The sequence below is a fragment of the Aspergillus sydowii genome (assembly GCF_001890705.1).
Source record: "Aspergillus sydowii CBS 593.65 unplaced genomic scaffold ASPSYscaffold_8, whole genome shotgun sequence".
NCBI lineage: Eukaryota > Fungi > Ascomycota > Eurotiomycetes > Eurotiales > Aspergillaceae > Aspergillus > Aspergillus sydowii.
Genome location: NW_024467866.1, coordinates 731,295 through 752,314, shown reverse-complemented (window position 1 = coordinate 752,314; position 21,020 = coordinate 731,295). Strand labels below are relative to the sequence as shown.

Sequence of the window (21,020 nt, the reverse complement as noted above, 5' to 3'; positions counted from 1 at the left end):
CCTACCACGGAGACTCCTCCACCGGAGACCACGCCCTGCGAGACCGACACAGAGACTCCGCCCCCTACCACGGAGATTCCTCCACCCGTCACTGAAACTCCCCCTCCTGTTACTGAAACCCCCCCTCCTGTCACCGAGACGCCCCCTCCTGGTACCGAGAACCCTCCTCCAGAGCAGACTCCTACTACTCCCGCTCCGACTGGCACTTGGACTACCTCGGTCACTCCCCCAGAGACGACCCCCGAAGTTCCCACTGGGACATCGCCTGAGCAGCCCGGTACTACCAGCCCCTCCGCGCCGGAGTTCACTGGTGCCGCCAACGTTAACAGCTTCGGGTCTCCGTTCGCCGGTGTTATGGCTCTTGGTGCTATTGTCTTGGTCTTTTAAGTAATGGAAGCTGGTGTGAGTGGTGAGGTGGATGGCAGACAAAGCTAGGATTTCACCTAATGTTTACTATTAATTCACATAAGTATATTTATTAGTTAGTATAGTCCAGAGCCCCTCAGGCTCGTCCAAATTGATTCCTTTAACGCGACGTCGTAATACGGAAAACTAGCCATAGCTATAAAAATTAACTTTCTTGTATAGTTCGAGAATGTGGCTGGGCAGCCTGCTTATCTTATCGGTGGCGCGACACCAAGTGCATTGGCCAAACCACGCCACAACGATTTTCCGCGCAGCTTCATTATCGGCCCTTTCATCTTTCAACTTCCACCAACCAGCCCATCTTCATATCGCATCGAGTCGATTCAAGCCGAGGGGTGTCTTGTACACTCTCTCACTTATTACTTCCTTCAAACACATATTCTCATAAGAATTTTCCTTTCATGATAACACACCAAAATGGACGACCTCCAATCCCTCGAGCATCTCTCCCTCATCTCACGCATAACAAACGAACTCCAAAATCACCTTGGCGTAAGCGACAAAGTTCTCGCCGAGTTTATCGTCGATCAACACCTAAAATGCGCGTCGTTCGCCGAATTTAAGAGCATGCTCGAGGGCATGGGCGCCGAGTTCCCGATGAGTTTGATGGAGAGTGTGGATCGGTTGGTTCTTACGATGCACCCGAGTTATAAAAATCGGAATAAGGGTAAATCACATGAAGATGGAGAAGCTACTGGAGAGGGGGATGATATGGATGCGTTGAATGCGTTGGAGAAGAAAGCGCGGGTTTTCAAGGGGTTGGCTGTGCCGGATCGGGACGGGGGTTGGGCGGAAGAGGATTATACGGATGCTAATGGGAATGGTGCAGAAGAGGGAGATGCGAAGGATAGTGCGATGGATGATACATTTGCTATGTTAGAGGGATTGGCGGGGAAGGCAAGGACGGAAACGACGACAGAGTCACGACCGAATATTGACAGTGAAAAAAGGAAGCGGAGTCGGAGTCCGGAACATGATGACTATAGCCGGCGAAGGCGAAAGGACAGATATCGGTCGCGATCGAGATCACGCAGTCCGGTCTACAATAAGAGGGACGAAGATGGAGTTGATGAGTTTGGCCGGTCGAAAGGGAGGTATAGTTCTCGAGACCATGAATACCGCAATGGCCGGAGTGAGCGGCGGGGTCGCCGGCGCGATGACGATGATTACTTTCGCAAAGCCCCGCCTGCTGAGCTGGATGATCAGCCCGTTCTATACAAGGTCTACGATGGGCGAGTTACGGGCGTGAAGGACTTTGGTGCGTTTGTAAATCTACCGGGGGTCAAGGGAAAGGTAGATGGACTGGTGCATGTTTCCGCAATGCAGGAGGGTGTGCGGGTCAACCATCCTTCTGATTTGGTCTCCCGCGGTCAGCCTGTCAAGGTCAAAGTGATCAGTATACAAGGTTCACGCATCGGGCTATCTATGAAGGAGGTGGACCAGGAAACTGGGCGAGATCTTATTCCTCAAAAGCGTCTTGCATCCGGTGCCAATATGGAACGGCTGGATGGCATGCCGTCAAACGATAGATACGGCAACCTTAGCTCAGATGTTCCCATCATTGAGGAGGATGACGGCAGGCCGATGAAAAACCGCAAACGCTTGACGTCGCCAGAACGATGGGAAATTAAGCAGCTGATCGCGTCCGGTGCTGTCTCGGCAGCTGATTATCCTGACATTGACGAAGAGTACCACGCGACCCTGACCGGAGAGGGCACTTTCGAAGAGGAGGAAGATATCGACATTGAGGTTAAGGATGAAGAACCTCCTTTCCTGGCAGGCCAGACGAAGATGTCGCTGGAATTGTCCCCGATTCGAGTTGTGAAGGCTCCAGATGGATCTATGAATCGCTCAGCAATGGCCGGAACAAATCTGGCTAAAGAGCGGAGAGACCTCAGGCAACAGGAGGCCCAAGACAAAGCAGCAGAACGAGCAGCAGAGGTGGACCTTAATGCACAGTGGCAAGATCCTATGGCTAATGAGCGGCAATTTGCGGCGGATCTTCGTTCAACGCAGCAAACGACTACGGATGAAACTGTTCCAGAATGGAAGAGAGTTACCATGGGCAAGAACCAGTCATTCGGAAAACGGACGAATATGTCGATCAAGCAACAACGGGAGAGTTTGCCTGTGTTCAAGTTCCGCCAGCAGTTGCTGGAAGCCGTGGCCGAGAATCAGTTGATGATTGTTGTTGGAGACACAGGATCTGGAAAGACTACGCAAGTGACGCAGTACCTGGCTGAGGGCGGCTGGGCAAATAACGGAATTATTGGCTGTACACAACCTCGCCGTGTCGCCGCAATGTCAGTTGCTAAACGTGTGGCCGAGGAGGTGGGCTGCAAACTTGGAGCAGAGGTTGGGTATACCATTCGTTTCGAAGATTGCACCAGCCCAGAGACAAAGATCAAGTACATGACGGATGGCATGTTACAGAGAGAAGTCTTGTTGGATCCAGATCTGAAGAAATATTCGGTGATCATGCTTGACGAGGCCCACGAGCGCACAATTGCAACCGATGTTCTTTTTGGATTGTTGAAGAAGACGCTAAAACGGAGACCAGACTTGAGGCTTATAGTCACCTCTGCGACACTGGATGCGGATAAGTTTTCAGAGTACTTCTACGGCTGTCCTATCTTCTCTATCCCTGGACGAACGTATCCTGTGGAGATCATGTACTCGAAAGAACCAGAGTCAGACTACCTGGATGCAGCTCTTATCACTGTCATGCAGATTCACCTGACTGAGCCTCCGGGTGATATGCTTCTATTCTTGACAGGCCAAGAAGAAATTGACACGGCGTGCGAGATCCTGTATGAGCGAATGAAAGCTTTAGGACCAAGCGTGCCGGAGTTAGTCATCCTTCCTGTCTACTCTGCACTACCTAGTGAAATGCAGAGTAGGATCTTTGACCCTGCTCCTCCAGGTGGCCGGAAGGTTGTTATTGCGACGAACATTGCTGAAACCTCGATCACGATTGATAATATTTACTATGTTATTGACCCAGGCTTCGTGAAGCAAAACGCCTATGACCCTAAGCTTGGTATGGATTCTCTAGTCGTGACTCCTATTTCACAAGCACAGGCCAAGCAACGTGCTGGTCGTGCTGGGAGAACCGGTCCTGGAAAATGTTTCCGATTGTACACCGAAGCCGCATATCAATCAGAGATGTTACCGACTACGATCCCTGAAATTCAGCGACAGAACCTTTCACACACTATCCTCATGCTTAAAGCCATGGGCATCAATGACCTACTGCATTTTGACTTTATGGACCCGCCTCCAACGAATACCATGCTTACTGCGCTCGAAGAGTTGTATGCATTATCAGCGCTTGACGATGAAGGCCTCTTAACACGGCTAGGTCGTAAAATGGCCGATTTCCCAATGGAACCTGCCCTTGCCAAGGTCCTGATCGCCTCAGTTGACCTAGGCTGTTCCGAGGAACTCCTCAGCATTGTCGCCATGCTCTCCATCCAATCAGTCTTCTACCGTCCTAAAGAAAAACAGCAACAAGCAGACCAGAAGAAAGCCAAGTTTCATGACCCGCATGGTGACCATCTAACGCTGCTGAACGTCTACAATGCCTGGAAAAAATCTAACTTTAATAACGCCTGGTGCTTTGAGAATTTCATTCAAGCCCGCCAGATCCGTCGCGCGCAGGACGTCCGTCAGCAACTGCTAGGCATTATGCAGCGCTATCATCATAGGATTGTCTCATGCGGCCGCAACACAACGAAGGTCCGTCAAGCCCTCTGCACGGGATTCTTTCGAAATGCAGCCCGAAAGGACCCTACTGAGGGCTACAAGACACTCGTCGAGGGCACGCCTGTCTATATGCATCCTAGCTCTGCGATGTTTGGCAAGCCTGCTGAGCACGTTATTTACCACACACTCGTCCTTACGACGAAGGAGTACATGCACTGCACGACCGGGATTGAGCCGAAGTGGCTTGTCGAGGCGGCGCCGACATTTTTCAAAGTTGCGCCAACGGACCGGCTATCAAAGAGGAAGAAGGCTGAGCGGATTCAGCCGCTGCATAATCGGTTTGCGGGTGAGGATGATTGGCGGCTGTCTGCGCAGAAAAGACAGGGTCGTGGCGGTGGTGGTGGAACTTGGGGATAGAACTCCTGCACTACGCCGTAGTACAACTAGGTCTCGGCTGTCATGCCATGTCAGACCCATTTATGCTCCGTTATGTATACCCACTTAGATATCTAGAAAAAAGTTGTACAATAGGTATTTGTTATATCTACGGTATTTACGCTATGAGCCCGCTGCATGATACAATATACTTCTCCATGAGGAGTCGACGTTGTAGCAAGGCGCGATAACCTCCTTAGTATCGGCGATAGCATGGACCGGCGATAGGATTGAGCTGGTGCGTTGGATTGCCGTTTTATCGGCGATAGCAAAGATACCCTACGGAGACGAACGACAAAGTCGGAAAAGGCCCCAAAAGTTCCACTGATAAGAACCCCGTCCCTAACGCTCTGCGGCCTGCGGCCTGCGGCCAACAACGTTGGAACGAGAAAATCAAATAATCCACGTGGAACGCACGGTGGCGGACAGCGGAGCCAGCCACATCAGCGATATTGTTGAGCGAGAGTCCCGACTCCCGAGTCTCGAATCTCCACTCCTTCGTATCCTCTGGTGGCTCGAACATGACTGAAAGGTTTCTGAGAGGACGTAGTATCGATTACTTAAGGAAGGCGCGTCATGGCAGCGATGTCGGGTCGGTGGCCCCCGACGAGACTGAGAGAGCCTGGGGGTAAACGTCGGCATTCCTAATCAGGAGAACATTAACCGCTGGTTGGACCCCCCAAAGGGGGAAAAGTCGTCGGAGAGGGGTCCGGCTCCGACAAAGGAACTTGAAAGCGGCAAGTCGTGTCTTTGGCCCCGGAGCACGCAGCCACGCACTCTTAGCTTCGCCGTAGCCTTTGACAAGAACTGTAAATCTGTAACCTGACGAAAGGGAACGTGCCAAGTCGGAATCTGGCCGCAGGATTCTTGCTATTTGCCGAGTTTCCGCACTCCTCAATCAATTAGCTTCCGCAAATACCGCGGGGTGAGAGAAAGATAGAGCCTGCAGATTCGCAATTGTATCGTGCTCTGATGATGCTGGGCTGGGCTGGGCTGGGAGCGGGCGCGGGCAGCTGCAGGGCTGCCAGTCTGCCAGTCTGCCAGTGCCAGCCTGCCAGGTCCACAGCTGGCTGACAGTCGCGCCTTCCCATGACACGATCCACATTTGTATTCCACAGTGGGGAAGCCGGGCTGTTGGCCGATCAGTCACTTATCAAGTTAACCGATCCTTTGCCTTTCGATAATGCGAATGGTGCTAAACGGCTAAGCGGGCCAGCTGCATCTGCGAATATACTTTTCGGAGAGAACAACGGTCTCAGCCTTTGTTGCCTGTGGCCGGCCCCCAATATGTATAAGCACAGGAGAAAGATCAGAGATCATCAGCTCTCGCCACCTCACCCCGATAATCTTGTTTCATCCTTTGATCTTGCCCAGGGGAGCAAACACCGTTTGCGGTATCACGATCGAGCAGGCACGGTTGAGACCCATCTTCGGAATCATGGTTGGTGTGGGCACGAGTCATGGCGCGGATAATGCAATCCCTGGCTGGGGCGAAAAGCGGCCGGGGAATTGGATATGATTGTGGACGGCGTTATTCGACGGTGCAATTTCCATAATTCCATTTGTAGGATCCTTGGAAGAGAACGAGGGAAAGAGGGCGCGCAGGGAACTAGGTGCGGCAGTTCTCCGGCTCGGAAAAGCCCCCGCGCTGTTGCTGCCGCTGAAGCTGTAGCTGCCCTCCGTAGCGCTGCGCTCCCAGCAATTTTTCGTCGGGGAATGACGCTGGCGCTGGATCAACCAATCTCACGAAGCCCAAGCTGATGGCCCTCACTCTCAGCCGGGTCCGACCTCTGGAACGGTCATTTCCGGGCCAAACTAGAAATCCGGGGATGGGCGCTTGGATCGTTTCTCGGGTCTGATCAGCGCCGGGGAGTTGGGTCCGGTGATGGGGTTCAGTTGGGTCTGCCAGATAACTGTTAGTCAGGCAGTCGGTATTAATATTCGTCTGGACTCTGGAGGGGGAGGGGACTGCCGACTGACGAGAGGGGAGAGCGCAGTTAGTTATAACGGATCAAGTCCGACAGGCGAGAGACTCCGTGCTAGTTATACGCCGGCGATTTGGAGAAATCACAGCGTCTGGACCTGCCCTGCCCGTGCTATCATCATTGAATGTGGGGTTCACCGGCGTTTCTCCTCTTCCTGATTCCTGAGTCCCGTTCCTCAGCTGTCCCTATATGCTATTTGTACTAGTCCACTGCTCTCGCTGCGTTGGAGTTCCTGCCCATCCCCCAATCCTGTTCAACGTCTTCACTTCTACTCCAAGTGGAGCGATCTTCCGCTACTCCAAGTCTCGACCTCGACAACGATGTCCTTGATGCTATCCCAGCCGCCTTCTACTCACAGCCCATCCGCTCAGAGCGCGCGTCGCCTGAGCGTGGGTGCAAAGACGAGAACATGCGTCCACTGCGGCCGCAGCTTTCGACGCACCGAGCATCTCGAGCGTCACGTTCGCACCCGTGAGTCACATTTACCTTCTGCAATATCCTCAGTTATTTACTGATGGAAATTTCCAGACACAAAGGAGAAGCCGTATACCTGCTTCTGCGGGGCGGCGTTTTCCCGCCGAGATCTCCTCAAGAGACATATGGGGATCACCGGCCATGAAGACAGCAACCCACCGAATGCGAAGAGCACTTCTCCCAAATCCCAGCACAGAACAGACCACGACACAAAGCAACGAATTCGTCGAGCATCGACAACTGTGCGGCCACGCCGCACTTCGTCAGTCCAGGACCCCTCTCAGCAGGATACCGTCCCACCGTCGCCTGAGGATGCCGAAGTTTCCCAATGGCCGATGCACCAGAGCACCTACATGAAACAACAAGATAACGGCCTACTCGACTCTACGATAAATGACGCTACGCATGACCCAGAGATCCTTGAAGCAGCCCAACTGTTACTCCCGAATGGCATTCCCCATAATTTTGCAAACCACCCGAGCTATTCAACTGCACAGTCTAGTATATCTCCTTCAACCTTTCCTCTTTCCTAACACATAACTAACAAATATGCCAGCTCCAACAACAACATACTACCCCGAAGAAACCCAACACTTCGAAGATTTTACAAACTTCTTAGATTCGATCGGATTACCCGTCGAATGGCCTCCCGGCAGTAGCGAAACCCACAGCAATCACAACAGCCAACTTCCCACAGAGGTCGCAGAACCAGGTCTCCACCCATTCTTCCGTGAACGCGAGCGAGAACGATCACGAGGAAACTCCCCTTTTCGACCATGGCTCCCCGGCGTGACACCGGGGGATCACCAGAGCTACGGGATGCTTTCAGACTACGGGAATTTCTACCATTACTATCACCCTCCAGAAGACATTGCGCGGGTCGTGGTGCCTAATTTTTGATCTGATTCGTTCTGTACTTAGAGTTCGTCTTAATGCAGAGAAAGAAAAGAACTTCCTTCTTTCTTCGTACTTGCCTTGCGTCTGTTAGCGTTCCGTCACTCGCTCGTGCTTGAATCTTTATCGTGCGCTTTTGATATACATATGGATGATAACGTTAAAAGTGTTCCACCTACTCAGTCGCTCCATTTAACATGAGGCGCCCGGTTGGACCCTGTTTAGCTTTCTTGACAGTTTTAGTAAATGTGTAGAAATGCTTCAAAGATGACAATTGCTCCCTATGATTTTACTCTGCTCATAACTTAAGGTTATGACTCTTTTCCATAGTTCCTCCAATCAAACATTCTCTCTCCCCTTCTCCAATCTGGATATAGCATGGATCCAGAATCGGCTACCACCTTAACTGCCCGCATTAGCAGACAAGCCGGGGCGGATGCTGGCCGTCATGAACCTTTCCGTATACTCGGGGTAATTCCTTAGCACAACGTTCCCTAAACTAGATAAAGCTAACTTCACACGCGATGACAGCTAGGTCTTATCCTCTAAATTTGCGCATATCCTACAAGATCCACCCATGACAACAAGCTCGTTAGCAGCTTGAACTTTAGTTTCGATGGAATGGGCTTACACTTACTTGCACCAGCGAATGCTATCTATGAGCCTCAAATATCCCGTAACTGTAGCTTGGCCATCTACTATTGGGCTAGGAAGTTGCAGAGGGCGGTGGCATTGGAAGGTACTTGATCTCTCCGAAAGCATTTCTATACAGATGGGTAGGACCAGAGGTGGGGGGATAATTGATGCCACACCCTTACCAGGCCCCGTTTTCGCTCCCCACTCTTGACGCAATTCAGACAAAGAGCTGTCTGCATTCACAACCGTATATACATGTATAGGGACTACGAAATTCGCCATCTGAAATAATTAGATGCACCGGGCAGATGACCAAGTCAGTCGATTCAGAGGAACGGCCGGGGTTAGAGCCAGCTTCCCCTGCAGCTAACTATACGTAATCGCTATCGACGCGAGTGGCAGGTTAAACAAGTGTGATACACAAATCCCCGCGCGTACAAGGTGGTGGGCGTAAAAAAGAGGAGCGGAAACACAAATGCAAAAAATTGAGTTGATTGTCAAATCGGGCAAGGACACACAAGTAAGAGGGGCCACTGACAGGAAGCAGATCAGAAAAGAACATATGGTATTTGCGCTTCGTTGTACACAGCAAGAAATAAATGGCCAACTGGAGATCAAAGTCGATCTGATACGGACCAAATAAACATCGAGGTATTAGAAAAATCTTTGAGACAGCTCAGAAAAAGGAAGCAAGGAGAAAGGAAGCGGATCGGCGGAAGACCAAGATAAAATGGGAGAAAGCTCCTTGAGGTGAGCAGAAGGAAACCCGTTCTAAAAGCAGTCAAAAGCAGTCAAAAGCAGGCGCTATTTCTGTATTGGAACTAATGCTGCGGCAGCGGCTTGTGCTTCCAGAAATCCAAGCTAGCCACAACATCTTCGCCTGTATCATCTTCATAGGCGTAAAGGATCTGAACTTATTAGTGACTAACCGGAGTAAATAAGGGGAATTTGGCCATACCTCTCGTGTAGAAGAATGCAGCATGCGGATATTCTTTCCAGTCATGATATGGATCAGTTCGCTTGTGTCGATATGCCTGAACTCAATGAAGTTCGGCTCAAAAGCCAATATGTAAGGGAATGAAAGTGCAAATGCATTGGGATTACCCTCCCAGGAGATCTTCCAGTCTGCACGGGCGCGCCAGCCATTGCGGTTGACGAAGAATGAGAAGTCACTATAGTTCAATAGGAACTCTCCATTCATTCGTTCAATATGGATGGGCTTCACGTTCTCCTTACGCGCAACGAAGTCTAAAGAGGTATCTGCTTGGTCCAAAAGGGACTGCGTCTCAGTTGTCTCTAAACTGACGACTTCGAAGCCACGAGCACAGCCAACACAAAGCGTCGATCGTAGATAATGAATTGACGAAGATTCGGCAGGAATGTAGAACTCCTAATAATAAGTTAGACCAAGAACCATAAATATTGAACTGGGTATTAAACGAACCTTGAAAGGTTTCAAAGTGTCCTGTCCACTCTGGAACATCTTGCTGACGGTAGATTTCTTTTTCCCCTTTGCCAGATTGTCCATCGGCTCGTATACCTTGATAGTAGTGGATAACGCCGATGTCTTGACAGAGCACACCAAGTGGCGTCCAAGACCAATCCCCGATTTGAAGAAGTTTGCATGGCCTTGGATCTTCTTTGGTCTCTTGGCGACTGAGTTCTGCCCTTCACCGACGTCAAGAGCATCCATGGGGTAAGAATATAGTGTCTTGTTTGCCAAAACCAAAAGCAGCTGATACTCCTCCAGAGTGTCAATTTGGGTGACTTGACTGACGTCTAGGACTCTTCTTGGCCGCGCAGACTTGTCTCTTGGGTTCCGGTCAGACACATATATGCCACTGTCTGTGCCATATACAAGTTTTCGCCCGCCATCTTGAACACAAGTTAGTTTATGTCCAGTGAGGGAGGGGGGAAAACATACCAATTGGAACAAGGCAGTTCACTCTGTTCACTGCATTGAAGAATTTCTCACAAATGATATTCTTGTTGTAGAAGTTACTATTGCGCTCTCGAAGCTTCGTTTGCTGCTCATCCACCAGCTCTAAGAACTTCTTCCGCTGTTGTGATGAGGACGCATAGAGCGTCTGCTCGTATCCACCTTTACCAAGATGCCTGAAAGTTATCGGAAGTGTGTCTTTTGCGGCCGCTGGGGCTGTGGCAGCCCTGTTTGCGAGTAGACCTGATGACGGCCTCTTCGAAATGCCGGGTTTGGGGATCACTTCATCCATTTGGGGAATAACTAGGAGTTCGAGAGGGATAGGTTTCCTGTAGACCCGATATTCCTCACGTTTGTTCACGACCTTGATTCTTACCAGAAGAACAGCATGATCGAAGAGATATACCGTGACTTCTGATGTATCAGTTGGGGTTTTCTTGAACGCCATTTTTGTCAACATTTGTCGATTTTCCTCTGTCAGCTTCAGATCGACATAGTCGCCGGGGCCGAACTTCAGAGAAGAGTTGAGCGACACCAAGTTGAAATGATTCTCGGCTCTTCCACTTTCGGCGTTGACACGCGATAAGAAATCCTTGATGATTTTGATAGCGCTTGGAATATCTTCCTTATCCGCACTACCTTCCTTAGTATTCTTCCCGACCTGCTCTAGCAAAAGAGGGTATCTCGCTAGACGGGTGGTCGGTTTGGTGAGATAGCCGTTCAGCTCCAGTTTCCGAGACTCCTTGAGACGTTCAGTCTCCTCGACAAACTTCGCAAACCCTGGATTGGATGATTTTTCTTTCTCAAACTCGTATCTGCCGTACAATTGGTTTGCACCATATTTGATGAACGGGTCGAAACGTGGCACATGTTGCAAGAAGATGTCTCCGACTGTTTTCACCACGTGGCTTTCCTTTTGTCTTGTGTTGAGCGCCTCAGAGAGGGCGCCATTAACTTTTAACACATCCAAACAATTGCCAAATACTGTTCGAATGAATTTTTCCCGTCTGTGTTCGGGAATGGGCGAATTTGCGGCAGAGCGTAGTGGTCTCATCCAGAAATCTCGCAGATATTCCAGGTCCTTGACGAAGTCTCGTTCCGTGTACATGATCTCGAAGATGATTTCCTGACGTTTCTTTTCCTTGTCATCGACGTTGTCCGAGACCTCTTTCGGCACCATGTTAATCCACAGTTTCTGATTATCGTCACCGTCATCGTCGCCGTGAAGACTACTCTTGGATGCAGAACTCCGCAACACTGGGAGCGGGTTCATATTAAGCCTTGCCTGTTGCTCGAGTCGCCTCGGGCAGGCAATTGAATAGCATAGGCTTTCGCGATTGCATGTTGGCGAATAACATTCCGTTAATAGGGTGAAAACACCGTTGACTTCAGAGCTCGGCGCCTCTTCCCCGAGTGTCTCTTTGAACTGGTAGATTTCACCAGGGGCGTCTCTAAGACGGTGGTCATAGGTGACATCGTGGAAGAGTTTCTGCGCATCTAATGCACGTCCAAGGAGAAGAGACAGGTTTCGATCGGTAGTCTTAATGATCCCACCGATAGCATCCACCGCATCAGCACCCGAAAAAGCATTCTGATACGACAGGCCGTTCTTCTGCCTCTCGCTAAGCGCAATGTGTTCACGAAATGCATCCGCTACCCGCGAAAGAAGCGCCGGGTTTACAGCAAACTGTTTGCTGCGACGCGAGTTGTTTGAGACAAGAGTCGTTGTTGTTTGAACGCTCGGCTTGTGTGTTAGATTACTTTGCATGCTCATGGCTCGATCCGGCACAGCAGTAGATGCCATAGAAAATGTTCGTGCTGGTGCTGGTGCCTGTGCCGGTGGTTGTCCGTCACTTGGCGGGCGAGACCTTCCGTTGACGTACTCAGAGAAGTCTGTTGGTTCTTGGGGAATAGGCGGCTGGGCAGGGCCGGACGGCTGTCGCCTATTTGGAATAACTCGCCCAGTTCTCGTGGTATGAGTCGGCTCACGATCGACGGAGTACGAAGTCAGAGACATAGCGCGTTCGTTTCCGTGCCTTTCCGGCACCACTCGTCCTTGGGCAGTCATCGGGGTAGCCGGGTTATATGGTTGCTGGCGAAAAGCAGTTGCGGAAGTATGATTGAAGCTATTCGCTGGGGGTTGATGAGTGGGCGGACCTCCCATCCTTGCCATTGACCTTGACCTGTAGGCATCCGAATTTAAAGCCGGATGGGGAACCGCTCGGTTATACCCCTTTGGATCTTGGTAAGGAGGAACCGGAGCTTGTCTTGAATCCAAGCGCTGAGGTTGGGGATACGCAAAACGTCCGGGATATGGTCGAGGAACGCCCTGGGCGGATTGTGAGGTCATGGTCGCTGCTTGCCCGGGGTATGCCTGGTAGTACCCATTCGGTTGACTTGGTGGGTATCCATTCTGCATCTGGCGTTGTGGTGGCGGAGGAGCCCTCTGCATTTGCGGGCGTGGAACCTGCGAAGACATGGTATGAGCCCGGTCTTGGGAGAACTGGGGCGTTTGCGATGTCATGGTTTGCGAGCGCCCGGGCGGCGGTGCTCCGCCAAAAATTTCTGAAAATGCAGCATCACGCTGGACAGATGAGGGATGGCCGTAAGGCCGGTAGTTCCGGCCTTGCTGGCCCCCTATATCGGCCATACTGTAGGATGTTCCCTCCCTCTTTTTCCTAGCTTATCCCTCTAGTTTGGTTATCGGACAGTACACGGAGGGCGACGAAAAGGCGAAAAGCGTGGGAAATCGTAGGCAGGGTCGAGAAAGGGAGGTATCGAGTCCGGTCGTAAAATGCGTACAGCGACGTTTCGGGTTGTCGTTGGATTCGTGGAGACAGCGGAATGGGGAGAAGAGGGGGGTTGACAAACGGTACTCCACAGCAATTAAGTGATAGTCGATCGAAAAGCAACAAAAAGGCGGATGGTAATAAAGACAAGGTCAGGAAATTGAGGAGAAAAATGCAGGATACAAATAGTCCTTCAATGATATCTCATGCCTCGAAATGCGAATGGCGGCACCGAGTGGTGAAGTCTAAGGATCGAAGTGAAGTAGGAGCCTTGAGCGCAATGGCAGACCAGTGCCTTTGCAGTTCATAACCTCAGCATCCTTCCCTGAAGCGTAGATTGGCCGATCGGGGGATCGAGTCTGGCGAGCGGAAAACCAGACCGGGACGGCAGAGTGCTTTGCGGGTGAAGGAAGAGCGGTGGTCGTCGAGGGAACTCGTGGTCGTGAATGCCGTGCGTGAAGAAAAGAGAGCACGGGGGTGGAAATGAAGGTCAGTTGTTGGGTCGAACAGGCACATGTCTGTCGGGCTTAACCCAGACGGGCGAAGGTGGCTATACGGAGTACGGCGGCCCACGCAAGCAACTTGGGTCGCCTCTTCTCTCTTGCTGTCGACGGAGCCCTCGCGCGACACACCACAGCTCCTCCTTTCATCGTTTTTATATCTTTCTCCCTCGCCCTTTGAAGTTCTTTATCTTCGAGGAGGCGCTCCAGCTCGCTCCGTTCTTTTCCACCTCGTCCCCCTTTCTCCCATCAGAACAACTCAGCATGGCGGACGTCAGCGAGTTTACACCCAAGTTCGCCCCGTTCCTGTCATTCGTAAGTTATCAGATGCACTTCAACTCGGCTCTAGAGAATCGTTCATTCTGATCGTTACTGTGAAAAATAGGCAGGAATTGCTTCAGCCGTAAGTGTTCCAGTGGCCCAACTGAGTCGCAACCACCCAAGCTAACAAAGCTACGATAGATGATCTTCGGATGTACGTTCGCCGGTCCTAGGATATTTTCATGATTTCAGAGGCTTACTGAACTAGCGGCGGGTGCGGCATATGGAACGGCGAAAGCAGGAATTGGTATTTCTGGCGTGGGAACGTTTAGATCTGACCTGATCATGAAGGTAGGAGTGAACCGTTTTGTATAACAATACGCTTGTCGGTTCCCATATTAATTTCACATTATGATAGTCCTTGATCCCCGTCGTCATGTCCGGTATTATCGCCGTCTACGGTCTCGTCATCGCTGTCCTCATCGCGGGTGATTTAGACCCAAGTTCGGCCATGAGCTTATATGCGTACGTCCTATGCGGAGGGTTATTTACGCTGTAGCAGATCGATGCTAACTGTGGGTGAAGAGCATGCATGCATCTTGCGTCAGGATTGTCGGTCGGTCTTGCAGGAGTAGCTGCCGGGTACACAATTGGGATCGTTGGAGACGCTGTAAGAGATCACAGTTATTCGTACCAGACCAAGTGTCTAACGGCAATTTCAGGGAGTCCGCGCGTACATGCAGCAATCCAGGGTCTACGTTGGCATGATTCTCATTTTAATTTTCGGTGAAGTTCTTGGGCTATACGGGTTCGTGTTTATCGCACAATTCTCTGCTAATCTCACTAACTCTGGTAGATTAATTGTCGGTCTCATTCTTAACTCGAAGAGTTCGGGTTGAGGTGCTGGAATTCTGCGGCTGGTTTCCGATTTATTTGACGGCTTAATCACCTTCGCCCATCCATCTATCTCTCCAATTATCACGCTTCCGTTGTATAGAATGCCTGGCTATGACGGCGTTATTGGACGCTCCAGAATGAACCCATTCTCGATCTATCTAAGTGACTGTCCTGGGTCTCGTCTGTGCAGTTCCTCAAATACTCTTTCTAACCTCTTTCGGAGGCCGAGTTCCTGTACTAGTACATGTATACACGTGTTTTGGACCACGAATACCATCAGGTAGAATCTGTTATTAACATATGTATCTGATTCCACATATTCTACTCTCTCTGAGCATTGTTATGCCTGCATCCTTCGTTTTGACAGGAAGTGGCCTTTGTATGGTGCTGCCCCGCCAGCGGTAACGTCAGAGTCTCCGTAGCGCCGCGATCCAAAAATCCTCTTTCATCCCGCAGTACCAGTAACTCTGTTCTTTGTTCCGCATCCTCCTCGATCTGTTATGTTGGCCTTCGATACCTTCTCTATTGTTCCTGTGTCTCAATAGGTGGACTCGCCGCTCGCTCAATTGCCATCCTGCCGTTCACCCTCGCTCGTGTCATCGCCCCGTCCCCACCATTTCTCCGAGACATGATCTCGAGCCATCCCAATGGCTTCAGGAACCGTCGACCCCTCGACACCTAGTGGTGTACAGGGCTCATCGGCCGCGGCTGTTTCTGATCGTCAAAATCGTGATGAATTCCCCGAAAACGAAAAGCGCACAGTAGCTTCTGCCGGACGACAGACACAGCGACATCCAAACCCTTTTGTCATCACCGAGCGGCCGGAGGAAAAGCAGTTAACTATAGCATCGCGCCAGCTCAGCGTTAGGGACTTCACTCTGCTGAAAACTCTCGGTACCGGTGAGTTCCGCCGTCTAATTACAATGTGGCGAGCTTCTAATGGCGGCATCTCCTTCGCAGGCACTTTTGCCCGAGTATGGCTGGCGAGATTTCGGGATGAGAAAACGAGTCCGGAGAAGGTGTACGCGCTAAAAATCTTGAGAAAAGCGGATGGTACGAACGAGTCGACACTATTTCATGACCAGATCCACGGCTAATAGATTGGTTTCGCATTCTACAGTGATCAAACTCAAGCAAGTCGAACATGTTCGCAACGAACGAAGAACACTGGCGGATGTGTCGGGCCACCCGTTTATCACGACCTTGGTCGCCTCTTTCTCAGACAATCAAAGCCTGTATATGCTGGTATGTCTAAAATCCCTACACCGTTGCCCTTAGATGTTGGCTGACGTCCCTCGAGCTGGACTACTGCCCCGGTGGCGAGATATTCAGCTATCTGCGTCGTGCACGGCGGTTCAATGAAAACACCTCGAAATTTTACGCTGCGGAAATCACCATGACGATTGAGTTTCTCCATGATGCTGAAGGCGTGGTCTATCGCGATCTGAAACCGGAGAATATCCTTCTCGATGCTGATGGGCATATCAAGCTTGTCGATTTCGGCTTCGCGAAACAAATCGGCGACCGCGAAACATATACACTTTGTGGTACTCCAGAGTACCTAGCCCCCGAGGTGATACATAATAGTGGACACGGCCTTGCCGTAGATTGGTGGGCTTTGGGGATCCTAATATATGAGTTTTTGGTGGGCCAACCTCCTTTCTGGGACCAGAATCCGATGCGCATCTACGAACAAATCGTCGAGGGTAGGATACGCTTTCCTCAAACGATGTCACCAGCTGCACAGAACATAATTTCTTTATTATGCAAGACAATCCCGGCTGAGCGTCTTGGGCACATATCAGGTGGTTCGGCAAGGGTAAGATCACATCCGTTCTTTTCGGATGTTAACTGGGATGATCTTTATTATCGCCGTATCAAAGGCCCGATTATACCTCGTGTCGACCATCCCGCGGACACGGGGAACTTTGAAGAGTACCCCGATCCTGACCTGAAGTCTCAAAGCTTGTATACCGATGATATGCGATCCAAATATGAAACCTTGTTCAGTGATTTCTAGGTTGGCGACCAACCGCTGGTTTCGGCGCACTAGCCGTCTGTCCAACGTTTGTGAATATTGCGTCAGATGCTCTAAGCATGGTCTGTACGAGCTTGCATCTCTAGCGGGCTTTGGGCCGATTCAGATCCCAGAGCATAGAGCAGCTATTATACCTGCCCCGAGCATACACAAGGGCTCGGGTCCAATACGCTATGTCGGCTCGGTCCTTGCGACTGTTTATTCGCGTCAGTACTTATGCCGCTTCATTACCTAATGGTATCAATTCTCACCTATCAGACATCATATAATTCTATACACTGATAGCTGGTTGGGAGTTTTCGGCGGATTGGTCTGCGTCTTGTCTCTTTGCCTATTCTTGTTATTTATTGTTCCTTTTTTGGACATATTTTCCCTCAACTGGTTTCTTGTCTATTATCGCTTTTTGAGTATCGGGAATGAGTTACACTTACCCACTCCAACAACCATCTCACAAGAAGAATCCAGACGGCCATTATAACGACTATGTTACGCTTCTTGCTTCGTGATCTCAAGTGCTGGCATTTGGTTTTTTTTCCTTTCTCACGTTTGGGACACCCCAGGCACGCATCATGGGCGTCCATTTCCGAATTTCCGCGATCTACTCATTATTTACTGTCGAAATATTATCCGAACCCCAGTACGTCAGAGTAACCTAATTAGCTGGCTCCTATGCTGGGTATACATGTCAATAAATTGTGTACTTTAATTAACACCAGTATCTCGTGGAATATCGAAATCCATGCATGGCAATCAAGCAAATAATCATGGAGTGTTTTTACTTGCTCCTTAAGTACGGATTGTAGAAAGTAGACCATAGCAGGCGCAATAAATAGGCCTCTGTCGTCCTATACCCAGCAGTCTTAAAATCATATAAAGCACTGCGCTAGCCGCTGGGCCTGGGATGGGTTTGGTATCCATTGATTCTTGGAGGTGATATCTAGCCTCAGAAATCGGGCTGACACAACTGCCATTTTTAAATAAGCAGGCACCCGCCCCGATATCGAGTGTGCCTTATTAGCACTGGTTGACCAGCCTGATGCATACAATGAACCGTGACGCCTGTACCAAAATAATAAAGTAGTGGTTTACACTGTAGATGGCTGAGTAAATTATTGCGTTTAAATATCAGATGATAAATTATCAGATGTAATCCTACATTCTGTTATGTCTATCATTAAACACACAAGAATCGAAAGAGTAAGTATACACACAAGACGGATGTGCCAGGAATAGTATCACTGCAGATTCCCATGCCAGAAACGATGGCATTTCCAACTGAGTTTCGCACCTACGAAGGACGAAGTAACTCTGCATCAACAGACGGTGTCTATGGCCAACAGTAACAGAGATCTTCAGCTAGATAAGATATCCTGCTCCGTGTGCGATGGATATTACCAAGCATATCAATGTGCGTTGGTTATGTAAGTGCGGGAAACCCTGTCCTTTGCATATGAATTTGAGAATTCTGCTGCAATTTTTGAGGATGTGTGGACGGAATAATCCAACCAGCGATGATCGTGACGCAATCAAGCAAGAGTATTAGAAGCCTTCGGAAGCTGAACTAGATCATAATTCATGGCGTAGCTGGTTCCGGTATGATGAGCACTTCAGATGCTGTCGTAATTAATGGTAGTATTCGAGAGTTTGCGTGTTCTACCACTGAGGTGGGAAGACTTGTTCACAGTGGCCTAATCCATCCCTTCTCTAAAGCGAGGGATCTGTTTTCCACGTTCCTAACAGGATTGTCAGCCTTAATCATTCGCAAATATCAGCTATGTGAGACAACTTACCTTCGAAGTCATGTTCGACAAAAGCCATCGGGTCGTCCGTGCCCTGAGCATTCATTTGGTTCACGCCCGGGCTGAAGCTGGTAATGGGCAGAACCACAACATCACCGACCTTCTGATATTCAACCTGGTTCGTAAAATCCTCGTACGTGATATTGTGGGTGGACCCAGGTTCAATGCTGAAATATTCGGGATCATTGAAGTATCGGAACACGGCGTCTGTCCAAGCCGCTGGGCCTGTGAACTCAACAATGGTTTTGTCCATTTTCCCTTTTTTGAGTATTCCCGCTTGTTTCATACGCAGGGTCTCCTGAGTAATATACGTCACGATGTCTATCAAGACTGGATGGCCGGGTTTGGACTGAATGGTCCACTGGCAGAATTGGACTCTCCGCGAGTACCAGTCTGCCCAATCAGGCCGATCAGGATCAGCTTCGATACCGACGACGAAGCCAACAGTTGACAGGTCAAGAGTGTCTGGAAGCCAGTCCAACACAGGCTTTAGCGCCGTCGTGTCAATGTCGCTGTAAACGCCACCCCGTGCAAGGAGAACTAGATACCTGAAAAAGTCGGCATTGAGGACAGCAAGCGGCAATGCATCGAACGCTTCGAGCACCTCAGGGACGGAGCCATAGAGATATTTGATAAGATAGCGAACAGTGTCATCCGGAATAACTTGGTGGACAAAATTGGGGTTTAAATCAGTCCAGCTCGCCTCTTGTTTTCGTAGGTTACGATCGAACCACACAGAAGCTGGCGTATACTTCCATGTTTGCCAAATGTACGCTGGGAACTTCGCCTCTAGGCTATAAGGGAAATGGTAGCGTAAACGCTCAGGCAAAGAAGCACTAGGTGGCGGTGGTGGCTGCTTCAGCGGCTGCTGTTGAGAACCTGCATCTTGACTCGGCGACTGACTAGACGACGGTTCCTTTGTTTCGTGACTGACGTCGTAAGCAACCGCCTCAGGCGACACGGTCACTGGAGACTCAGAAGACGATTGGGAGGATCGAAGAAAGAATATTAAGGAAATCAAGACGGCAGCTATAATAAGCGCCTTCCTGAATGTGAGCATCGCTGCAGGGTGGTGGATAAAAATTCCGTCGAAATGAAGTTCTGGGCCAAATCGCGATCCAGCTAGCGCTTCCGCGACTCCCGATCACCAACAAATCCTCGTCTGCCTTTCAACAGGCGAATTGGAAACCCAGCCAGGCTTTAAATTTACCAAATGGCCGTTCGGAGGTCGCACATATCTGCTTGTAGTTGGTGAAATTTGGAAAACAGGCGCAAATGTTGACAATTGTCGGCTCGGTTTAAGCGCGTCCGATGATGTCAGGCTATTTTGCTCACAAATAAGGCGAAGGTCCAGTCGACCGCAAGCGCAGTTCAAAAACGCTGCCGCAGACCTCCACCGCGAATTGAAGGAAATATATTGAACCAGAAAAAAAAAAAAGTCGAGAAGGTCGCGATATATTCGCAAAGTGTTGCGTGGAACCCGAGTGCTGTCGTAATGATGGGGAGAGAGCCAGCGAATACTAGAATCTTGTGGCGGCAGCGCCGCGTGGAAGCTGCAAGGCTAGGCAACTTCGGATGCTGACAATACGCCACTATATAGAGCCCTCGGAATTGGAATTATTGGGGAAACTTGAGTGTGCTTCAGGGGCTGTAAGTGTTTTATACTCTCTGAAATCTGGTGTGCGTCGTTGGGTCTGTAGGTGTAACTCGTCACTGCAACAAGTGAGGATCGTCCCGTGAAACACTCCAGGCCATATCCCTGGTAGCCAGGGCACCCACGGGTTTACCTCGGATTATTTTCGAATCGCATCAAAGTTCCTGGTAAGATGCGCGGCACTATGTTGTATCTCGGGTGGGCAATTCCGTTGACATCGCCGTTTCCGGCAGTTCCTTCAGCCCATTATTGACCAGCGGGAGCATTGAAGGTTACAGGGCCCACCACAATCTTGACAGTCTAGAACTATGACGAATAACAGGTTGTAGGCGCAAGAATGAATCCGCATCACTTCAGATTAGACATGCCAAGAGATACCCGAAGAAGTTTCCGAGTCGCTTTACAGTTTGGGGTCCATGATTCTGCACCTAATGTCGACCTGGAACGAAATCTACATACAACCTGCAGTCGGGAAAGCCGAGTACCTTAGCGCACGCCCATCTCTGTCCAATGCGAGACTGCCCGTTTCGTTCCTTGCCAGGAGCCAGGAACAACCCCGCTTGAGCTTGGTTGTAACCTCAGTCGGCC

General features: G+C 50.2%; 7 protein-coding genes across 7 annotated transcripts in view; 5 read left to right on the top strand and 2 right to left on the bottom strand.

The window, feature by feature from the left end:
* Nucleotides 1-611, top strand: part of ASPSYDRAFT_1116088 (uncharacterized protein) — a 1,789-nt gene extending 1,178 nt beyond the window's left edge. Inside the window, exon 2 of the mRNA XM_040839935.1 lies at nucleotides 1-611. Within this exon, the coding sequence (XP_040700876.1) occupies nucleotides 1-387 (387 nt within the window). The 3' untranslated portion in view covers nucleotides 388-611.
* A 232-nt stretch (nucleotides 612-843) lies between these two features.
* ASPSYDRAFT_155750 (putative RNA helicase-like splicing factor (HRH1)) lies at nucleotides 844-4,548 on the top strand (the record flags this gene model as incomplete). Its single annotated transcript, XM_040842490.1, has 1 exon — nucleotides 844-4,548. The coding sequence occupies one exon, from the start codon at nucleotides 844-846 to the stop codon at nucleotides 4,546-4,548; it is 3,705 nt and encodes a 1,234-aa protein (XP_040700875.1).
* A 2,323-nt stretch (nucleotides 4,549-6,871) lies between these two features.
* Nucleotides 6,872-7,925, top strand: ASPSYDRAFT_91360 (C2H2-type zinc finger protein; the record flags this gene model as incomplete). Its single annotated transcript, XM_040852475.1, has 3 exons — nucleotides 6,872-7,022; nucleotides 7,080-7,526; nucleotides 7,582-7,925. 3 exons carry the CDS (start codon nucleotides 6,872-6,874, stop codon nucleotides 7,923-7,925), a joined length of 942 nt encoding a protein of 313 aa, XP_040700874.1.
* A 1,451-nt stretch (nucleotides 7,926-9,376) lies between these two features.
* rom2 (putative Rho guanyl nucleotide exchange factor (Rom2)) lies at nucleotides 9,377-13,144 on the bottom strand (the record flags this gene model as incomplete). Its single annotated transcript, XM_040842436.1, has 4 exons — nucleotides 9,377-9,463; nucleotides 9,514-9,945; nucleotides 10,000-10,430; nucleotides 10,480-13,144. The coding sequence occupies 4 exons, from the start codon at nucleotides 13,142-13,144 to the stop codon at nucleotides 9,377-9,379; spliced, it is 3,615 nt and encodes a 1,204-aa protein (XP_040700873.1).
* A 903-nt stretch (nucleotides 13,145-14,047) lies between these two features.
* Nucleotides 14,048-14,943, top strand: ASPSYDRAFT_155019 (V-type proton ATPase proteolipid subunit; the record flags this gene model as incomplete). Its single annotated transcript, XM_040842418.1, has 8 exons — nucleotides 14,048-14,098; nucleotides 14,169-14,186; nucleotides 14,246-14,258; nucleotides 14,313-14,395; nucleotides 14,463-14,569; nucleotides 14,630-14,714; nucleotides 14,767-14,852; nucleotides 14,901-14,943. The coding sequence occupies 8 exons, from the start codon at nucleotides 14,048-14,050 to the stop codon at nucleotides 14,941-14,943; spliced, it is 486 nt and encodes a 161-aa protein (XP_040700872.1).
* A 645-nt stretch (nucleotides 14,944-15,588) lies between these two features.
* ASPSYDRAFT_59473 (cAMP-dependent protein kinase) lies at nucleotides 15,589-16,961 on the top strand (the record flags this gene model as incomplete). The annotated part of the gene is made up of 4 exons (XM_040849709.1): nucleotides 15,589-15,841; nucleotides 15,902-15,994; nucleotides 16,062-16,186; nucleotides 16,242-16,961. 4 exons carry the CDS (start codon nucleotides 15,589-15,591, stop codon nucleotides 16,959-16,961), a joined length of 1,191 nt encoding a protein of 396 aa, XP_040700871.1.
* A 1,722-nt stretch (nucleotides 16,962-18,683) lies between these two features.
* Nucleotides 18,684-19,838, bottom strand: ASPSYDRAFT_91356 (glycosyltransferase family 32 protein; the record flags this gene model as incomplete). Its single annotated transcript, XM_040852474.1, has 2 exons — nucleotides 18,684-18,712; nucleotides 18,770-19,838. The coding sequence occupies 2 exons, from the start codon at nucleotides 19,836-19,838 to the stop codon at nucleotides 18,684-18,686; spliced, it is 1,098 nt and encodes a 365-aa protein (XP_040700870.1).
* Nucleotides 19,839-21,020: the final 1,182 nt, after the last annotated feature.